General features: G+C 30.6%; 1 protein-coding gene across 3 annotated transcripts in view; it reads right to left on the bottom strand.

Annotated features, from left to right (window-relative positions):
• Nucleotides 1–7159, bottom strand: part of LOC106477042 (sialin-like) — a 29095-nt gene extending 21936 nt beyond the window's left edge. Inside the window, exons 1-3 of one of the 3 annotated variants that reach the window (XM_013937649.2) lie at nt 6940–7159; nt 4385–4578; nt 1011–1244 (exon numbers count right to left, since the gene is read on the bottom strand). In XM_013937649.2, coding sequence (XP_013793103.1) covers nt 1011–1244; nt 4385–4578; nt 6940–7000 — 489 coding nt within the window. In that variant the 5' untranslated portion in view covers nt 7001–7159. The remainder of the gene's footprint in view (nt 1–1010; nt 1245–4384; nt 4579–6939) is intronic. The other 2 variants (XM_022381420.1, XM_022381421.1) reach the window with 2 other exon arrangements.
• Between the last annotated feature and the right edge of the window lie 1781 nt (nt 7160–8940).

Raw genomic sequence — 8940 nt, 5'->3', positions numbered from 1 at the left:
CATGGAATAACAAAGATAAACGTTTAGACTTACACAACCTCGATTAATTGCCGTGATGAATTCAAATTCTATGACGAGGAATCCACTCTGATGATGACAAAACTTTGTACATTTGCTGTTATGTTAAACTTATATTAAAGTTTTTCTTCATTACCCATTCAAGCCGTCTCCAACCATTATTAGCAGCTAACATTGTGTAATATGAGCATGTACATACTCCACATTCTTTCATGCTAGCTGTCTGAATATGTGCCATGTGTTAAAATAAAGCACATCTCACTATGCTACACACGGATGGACTTTGTCCCGAACATCTGATAAACGTACACTGGTATTTCGAGATACAGATATGACATGAATACTCAAAAAAATTAAAATACATGCAGATATAGATTTTTAGTATATTTATAAATAACCATTCCATTGAAAGTAACTTGTGTTTTTAATGCTATTTCAGTTACTTACTCTATTGCTAAAATTTCGCTTTGAAAATGTAGCACAATCAAGCACTGCTCGTAATATATACATACATACATATACACAGACATGTACATAAGTTTGAGTATGTGCAATACAGACTTTTCATATTATGTTATCATAAATTTTTCCACATTTATTTAGGGAATGAAGTCTGGAATAAGAATTTTTTTAACCTAGCTCATGAAATGGAGAAAAATCATAATATTAATGTTGAAACTAACAATAATGGAATTATTTAACTAAAAAAGAAAAGAATATTTCAATGTCACAGTTAGAAAAAAACAACATACATATGTAATTATATACCAAGTTTCCTTCAGTATTTATGTTTGTATTTTTGTGTGATGTATTGGTTTTAATTTTTAGACAAAATTAGGAAGGGGGGGAAAGAGATACTTATTTGGGATTGGAAATAGGGCCAAGTTTAGATTTTCTACAATTCCAACAATAATCCTTCGATATATCAAATGTTTGATTCATAGTGAACAGTGCAACTGTATATGATAAAAAAAAAAAAATGTTTATCATACTTCTCCTAAACCTTCCAGTACTCTCACGACAATAAAAGCTTCTACACTATGTCTAGCTGCAACAGGGGTCAAAAGACTTAACACAGCTGTTACAAATATTCCTCCCCCAAATATCCATTTTGCATTAAACCTATCTGCAAGAACGCCTCCAGGTAGTTGGGTAATGCAATAGCCATAGAAAAATGCACCAAGAATCAAGCCCTGAATATTTTCATCCCAGACAAATTCTCCATCCTAAAAAAAGAAAAAAAAGCATGGGTGTTCAAATCTTTAATACGTTAAAAGATATTTCTAAGAAAGTTCTTCACTTCTTTTCATTACAGGTCATTTTTCTAGTACTAGCATCATCTCTCTCTCTCTCTCTCTCATGTGTACACACATAAGAATTAAAGAGAAGAGTGGTATGGATTAATGGAGACTCTTATACTAATAAAGATTATGTAGGAAAAATAATCTCAAATTCTTTTAAAGTAAAGAACTGGAAGTATTTTCTAAAGTTCACAGAATTGAAGGTTTTAGTAATGAGTAGAATGTCATCAATTTATAGTTAAATTAAAATAATGATGGCTGAAAGTATACAAATGTTTATGAAAGAATGAGGTGAAATAAACAAAGTTAAAAATATGAACTTGAATATTTATCAGCCTTTTTAAAAATGGATGCACCAAATGAAAACCCTGTTTAAAAACACATTTGGTCTGTGGAAAGTGTACCTATCTATATCAAGCAAAAACTGTTTTGTTTTCTCATCATCGGCTGACAGCATGGTAATTTTACCATGCAATTTCAGCACTAGTTCCATCTATATAAAAAACAAGGGTTAACTTTCATCAGTGAGTTGACAGCAAAAATACAAGAAGCTAAATCCATCATTTTTCTGTTTACCTTTTATCTATTGTTATAAAAGTAACTAATATAAAAATAAGAAGCGTATTAGGTTAAAAAAGAAAACATAAATAAAAAAAGATAAATAAAATTTTCTCAGAGAGGTTTGTGAGCAAGCTGCTTGTGAATTGTGTAATTCACTTATACAACTTGAGCTACGTGGTCACCATGCTTTTTTACTAAAGGGTAATTTAGATTAATTTCATATTTTTTGTGGTAGTTACAAGGTTGGTCAAATGCACCAAGTCCTTAAAGGGCTAGGGTAGAGAAAACAACAGATAACATAAGGTTTTAGTGAAAGAAAATTCTGATATTAATTTAGGAAGTTCTAGAGGTTATACAAATGAAATTTGAAAACTAAGATGAAAAAGTATTTTTAATCTTAACATGAAAATAAAATAACACTCAGACTAGTCAGACTTTGATTATAAATTCACAGACAAGTCTTCAGTGTAAATCATATTTTTTTTTTTATGTACAAAAAGTATTGTGATGTTTACTAACAGCTTGCCAAAGTTCATAAATATACACTTACTACATAAAAGCCCATACAGAGAGAGAGTGCTAATAAAAATATGACAAGGTTGGACACTTTGACAGAAAAATAACTGGTAACTAACATGTAAATCAAATGCTATATGTCATGCTAAAAATGCATATGGTCGTTTTAATGCATGTAATTTACACAAATTTTGTGTAAACACTGTGGTTGATATCTGGGATAACATACATATATGCTTAGAAAATTCAGTTCTACCTTTATTTCTTTGTTTTTTGAAGATCGCTTACCTATTAATAGCTAAGAAGAATTGAGTTCATACTAGGATATGATGCTTTAACTCAGTAACACTTTAACTGAAGAGGTATAAGAGTGGAAAAAGATTTATTTTGCAGACATGTTCAGTAACTTTGGTGGACATACGAAGTGACCCCCTAAGAGACTAACGGCTTTCTGTTACCAAATTTGTTCTTATATGTACCTGAAAAAGTAAAATGACATAAAAATACCTGAAGTCTGTTCATTTAATAGCATGGCAGTTGTAAGTGGATTAAAACTACATTCAGTTTCCCAGATGAGGCCAACCAGAAACCACAAGCTTAAAATAACATAACAATGTTTTGGGACAACATGGGACTTATTGGTCCATCTCGGCTATCCCATCCTCTAAAATAAATTAAAACTATTAATAAAGAAATTAAAAAATATATATCTTAAAGCCAGCCCTTGTCATTCATATACTTATCATGTTTTTCTTAAACTCACTTAAGTTTACTGCCTCAGCAACATCTGAAGGCAACCCATTCCAAAGACCAACCATCCTGTTAGAAAAATAAAACCGTCTTAGCTGAAGATGACTCCTACCCTGCCAAAATTTATATTTGTGTCCCCTAGTCCTACTATTTTAAAGAAATCCTTACTATTAATTTTTACATTTTCAGCCAACCTTTTCTCATACGTTCTTTTTGATGTCCTAATTTCCCATTTCACCAAATTTCTTGATATTCTATAATCTCCTAAACCTCCTGTCATACCAGTCAATTTAAATTTCTTAAATTTATTATGCTTTTCTTTAATTTTGTTTCTTGTAATCTTTGTGAGCCAACCTGGTTTTTTATTTGTAACTATCCTTTTTTTCTATAAGGAATATATTTACCTCAAATATTTAAAAAATTTCCACATCTGATCAGTGTCACCAAATAATTCAGCTACCCAATTAACAACAGATAATTCTTATCACATCCCTTCAAAATTTGCTTTTTTGAAATTTGTAACCAAAATATTATTCCTTATCTCCATAAGCAGCAAAATATATAAAACAAAGCTAAGCCTAATTAAAATGCCCTTGTTTTTTAAAAAATTAAACATATAAAACCACTGCCTTCATGCCTTTAGGTCAATGTGGCTATAGTTTAATGTTGTTGCATAATTTCACATTTTCTATGAGAGCTAAATTCATCAATAAGAATTTTAAAATATCTACATTTCAACAAATCATATACACGTACAGAAATAATTCTATCAAATTTTCAATCAGCTGTTACAGAAACTTATAGTAACTTAAGATAATGTTTGATAACTATATGAATGATAAGGGCTAGCTTTAAGATTTTTATTTTATTTTTCCTTATTTAGTTATTTCATAGTTTAAGTTTAGTTTAGAGGATGGACAGCCATGATGGCCCAATAGGTCCCTTGTTGTCCATAAACCTTATGTTAAGATATAAGCAAAATGATACCAAATAACACTTGCATTTTGAATAATGAGAAATGCTGCATCCACATACAAAACTATCAAACATAAGGTACAAGTAAGAATTTATCTATATTCAAGTCTTTTGATAAGCTGTTATTCAAAGAAGTTAACTTTATTTTAATGCAAAAAAAAAGGGAAATTGAACATGAAAGAAAAAATTTAAATAATATTATTCAACCATCAAATAATATCAAGAATAACAGTATGTAACACAAATGAAATCTGCCTTCTTACCTTTTCATATTGATATGAAGAATCATTTAAAGGGTGTATGACTGGACATTCCTCTAAAATTGTCTCATTGGTTTCAAGTGCTGTATTGTTCAACATGGCTACCAAAGTTACACTGAGATTTGCTCGTAATGCATAAACGATGAAAATTCCAGAAAATGACAAGAATGTAAGGGCATATCGAGCTGGAATCCAATCTAATATTAAGAAAACTTAATTCTTATAATAATATCCTTTATTGAACATATATTTCTTAACCTTATAAAACATTTAATCAATTTGATATTAGAGATAAACTCAGAATAAGAAAACATGTAGGATGGCCATTCAACATCTCACAATCAAAAACAAGCCTATTAAAAATCTTAGTTTGCTTCCACGATGAAAAGACTACCAATAAGTAATGTGTAATGTAACATTTTCTGTACAATAAAACCTTCAGATAATCAGTTTATAAATTATAGACTATAATGTAAAGTAAACAGAAAAAATTAAAATAACATTGTTTCAGCTGTTTAATGAATTATTTTAAAAACATAACTTAAGACATTTTGTTTTTATCAGACAAAAATCTAAAAAAGGTAAAGTTGCAGAAGAAAGGCTGGGCTACAAAAATAAAAAAATAATCATGGTATTTTGTTATTGGGTGATTTAGTACCACATGATGCTACATCATTCTATAAGGTTATAGCATGTTTTATCTGTCAACGAGGATGACTACAAAGATTTTTTAAATTAAGAATGCACCATTTGTTGGTACATACCAATTTTATAATTTTTGACTTCTTTGAAGAAGGTATAAGTATGTATGGATTTGGCATATCTTAATATTCAGAAAGCATTTGACAAGGTGTCACATAAAGCAATTGTTAAAAAAGCTATCTCTGTAGATGTTGGGGACAGAGGGTTGTTATAAATGGAGTTTGGTCAAACTGGATTAATGTCACAAATATGGTAGCTCAGAACTCAGTTTAGACTTTTGCTCTTTTTGATTTACATCAATGAGACGAAGGAATGATTAATAAATTTGATGATGACATTAAAGTTTGTAGTGTTACTAGCCGTGAAGACGATGCTACTGCTCTACAAATTCTAATAAATGCAAGATAATGCATGTGGGACATCACATTTTGAATTATGAGTATAATTTTGATGGGAGTAACATTAAGAGTTATAGCAGAAAAAGATCTTGGTGTTCTGGTTCATCAGTCTCTTAAGCCATTCAATAAATATGTTGTTGCTAGTGGTAGGGCAAATAGGCAGCGGCATAGCTATGATGCATGCTTCTTTGGTCAAGCATCTACATCATTTTCACAATTTGTTTTTTAAGATATATAGTATATAGTTAATGTATAAACAGAAAATATAAAAGTAATGGCTTCCCATTCATTCAATCAAACAGATAATACTCTATATGCACAAGAAAAATATTGATAAAAACTTATGGACCATTTTGTGTTCCGTACTACGGAACTTCTTCTAGTAAACACTGTAAATCGCCACTACGCCGGTAATGCATTATGCTCATTCTAAAAGAGGTCTATGAATTTTAAATTTCATAATGATAAACTTGGGGAATTAAAAGGAAAAAAAAATGTTGAGTTTTAATGTTTAGTAAGAGTACTAACTTGGATCATCTAACATTTAGAGGTGAGAAGTATATTTCATTTTTCTTTTTTTACTACACCAATGATACGTTACACTGTCATATCAAACAAGTAAACCCACAACAGCAGTAAATTCATCCACGTCTATTAAAGAAGAAACTGACTATTTTCTCTTTAAAACTAAAAGTAAAATAAAGATATCAGATGACTGTATTTCTTTGTTTGTTTGATGAATTTTGCACAAACCTATTCAAAGGCTATCTGTTCTAGTAACTTAGAAGTGACAGAGTAGAAGAAAGGCAGCTAGTCAACACCACCCACTGCCAACTCTTGGGCTACAATTCTAAAAGTGAGTTTGACCGTCACATTATAACACCCCCATGGCTGAAAGGGTGAACAAGTTCTTCTCGTGGATCGACTAGTACTGAACTGAACTAACAAATCGCACTAAAATCTATCCCCTAGCAACATTGGTCAGCCGTCACTTTTACTTGTCCAGCCACAGATTGTTCAGCTTTAAACCGTTCAATCCTGATTCTATATCCAATACTGAAAGTGAAACATCCCTGCAAGGGACATATCACCTACTAAAGGAAAAATTGTGGAGCGACTAGAATAAGGCAAAGTTAATGATTTTCTGCCATGACAACGTGGAAACTATACAACTAATAATTTAAAAAATTGTCTACTTTACTAAGTAAAACCCATCGTATATCCGCATATCACAATTACAACTAACTCAGGCACTTATTGCAATTTATAATCACTTTTAATTTAGACTAACTATGTTACATATATATGTTATGATTATATTTTAACTAGCTTCACTTTTACTGTTAGTGGTACTGCGAATTACAAATTTAAAGTCAAACTAGTTAAATTTGAAATCAAATCGAGTTCAAACATAAATATGATAAAAGTAATCACAATTGAGAATCAGTTGTATCTTACTACATAATGGTTTTTTCTGCTTCAATACCACTCTCATGTCATTACTTAGTTCATTATCCATTTTAAAACAAAACAAACTGCAACATATAACTCATTAAATGTGCTTATTTCAATAATACTCAACCCTATAATACATATTCCTTTATTTTAACGAATCATAATGTGTTTTCATGATTCACTAACTCGCACCTGGAGCGTACTGTATTATTTACGTCATCCAAAACAATTCTGCCCTCTACAATTCAAATTTGCACAACAAAACTGTTACACTTTTTTATCTTTTTCAACAACCACTACGCATAATTTCCTACACAGTTTTGTTACACTTTTTGAGTTTACTTAGTGATCATATGTACTGTTTTATTATAAAGTTACAGCTTTTACAGTAAGGAAGAATATTTCTAAAACATGTACGATAATGATTGTACCACTGATTGAAACACTGTACCTGTTTTTAAAATATTCTTTCTTAGTGTAAAAACTGTAACTTGTAATAAAATAAAATAAAAACTGTTACGCGTTTTTGGATATTTAATGGAGTAGCATTACTAGTAGCATTGATGCTATATGCTGACAAAGTAAGTTTAAAACAATCAGCCCACAAATAAGAACTAATTTTCCTAAGTTTTTACGTCTTTATATTATTTATAAAAGACAGCTTATATAAGAAAATACATGAAAATCAGAATTTTCCTAATATTAAAGAAATGTTTGTTTGGCGAATATTCGCGTAAAACTACTTAAATGCTACCTGCGCTAATCTAATCGTCCTAAGTTTTGAAATGATAGACTAGAGAGAAGGAAAATAGTCAACAGCACCTACCGCCAACTCTTAGATTACTCTTGTCTGATCGAATAGTGGACCCGCTGATCCACAATCCAGAATACTAGTTATTGATCCACGCTCGATCCTAATAAACCAAAAATAATAAAAATTGTCATTTTGTCCGTTAATTTGACGAAATTCGAGTGTCAAATAAGAGAAAGGATTAGGAAGATTTAACAATAATCTTATCCTTTACTCAGTTTTTGTATGGAATTAACGTTGTTTTTATGTTTAATATTATTTGACTGTAAACTTATTAATCGAGTTTGTATTATATCCCTGCAGCAATGTAATATCACTATAATTAACGCAATCATGGCTTAGTTTTTAAATTTCTTGGTGTTACTTTATTTGTTTTAGGAATTATGATTAAACTAACATATTTGTTATATGTGTTAAAGTGAGATCTTGAAATTTAAGGACTACATTTAGATAGTGTTTTGTTCAACGTTATATTTTTACATCAGTTTAGAGTACCTTTACATGCAAAATCCCCCCCCCCCTAAAGTTTTTTTTGGAGATGTTAGTTGGGTTGCTCTTACGTTGTAGCATTAAGTAAATATATAAATTTTGTCGTTTTTATTCCCCGGGGTTTTATGTGTTTTATTATTTCTGTTTTCCTTGTATGTTTTCGAACTTATCTAAGATGCACTTTACTGTTCACTAGTAGAATCCGAAGTAGGGTTTGTAAAAGCTTCATGGATCTTGAAGTGTATTATAACAAGGTGTTATCCAAGGTATAATAGAAAACAAAGACACCGAAAGGTGGGTCTGGCTCAGGAATCATTCATTTTACAGATAGCTGCTCAGATTGGTTTGAATTTATTGGTAGTTAATCGAGACAATTTGGTCTCCTGAATTACGAACTGTAGCAGTTTTTGAGACTATGATTTATGTAAAATCTGTGTGTGTACCAGATAGATACTTATCTAATTGACGTGATCTCGAGCTTTTCACTGGGTTTTATTCCGTCAGATGAAGCACTTAGTGCCCAGATTAAAGAATTCAGAGAAAGTTTTGTTTGTTTGAAATTAAGCACAAAGCTACACAATGGACTACCAGAAAGCCCCCCCCCCATCACTGAGAAAATAAAGTGTTTTATAATCTTTCAACTTAACAAAATTCAAATCTTTATTAATTTCTTCCATACGTAATACGTTAAAAATATATTTCAA

This window comes from Limulus polyphemus, unplaced genomic scaffold (assembly GCF_000517525.1).
Source record: "Limulus polyphemus unplaced genomic scaffold, Limulus_polyphemus-2.1.2 Scaffold162, whole genome shotgun sequence".
NCBI classification, from domain to species: domain Eukaryota; kingdom Metazoa; phylum Arthropoda; class Merostomata; order Xiphosura; family Limulidae; genus Limulus; species Limulus polyphemus.
This window is presented reverse-complemented; position numbering and strand designations above follow the sequence as displayed.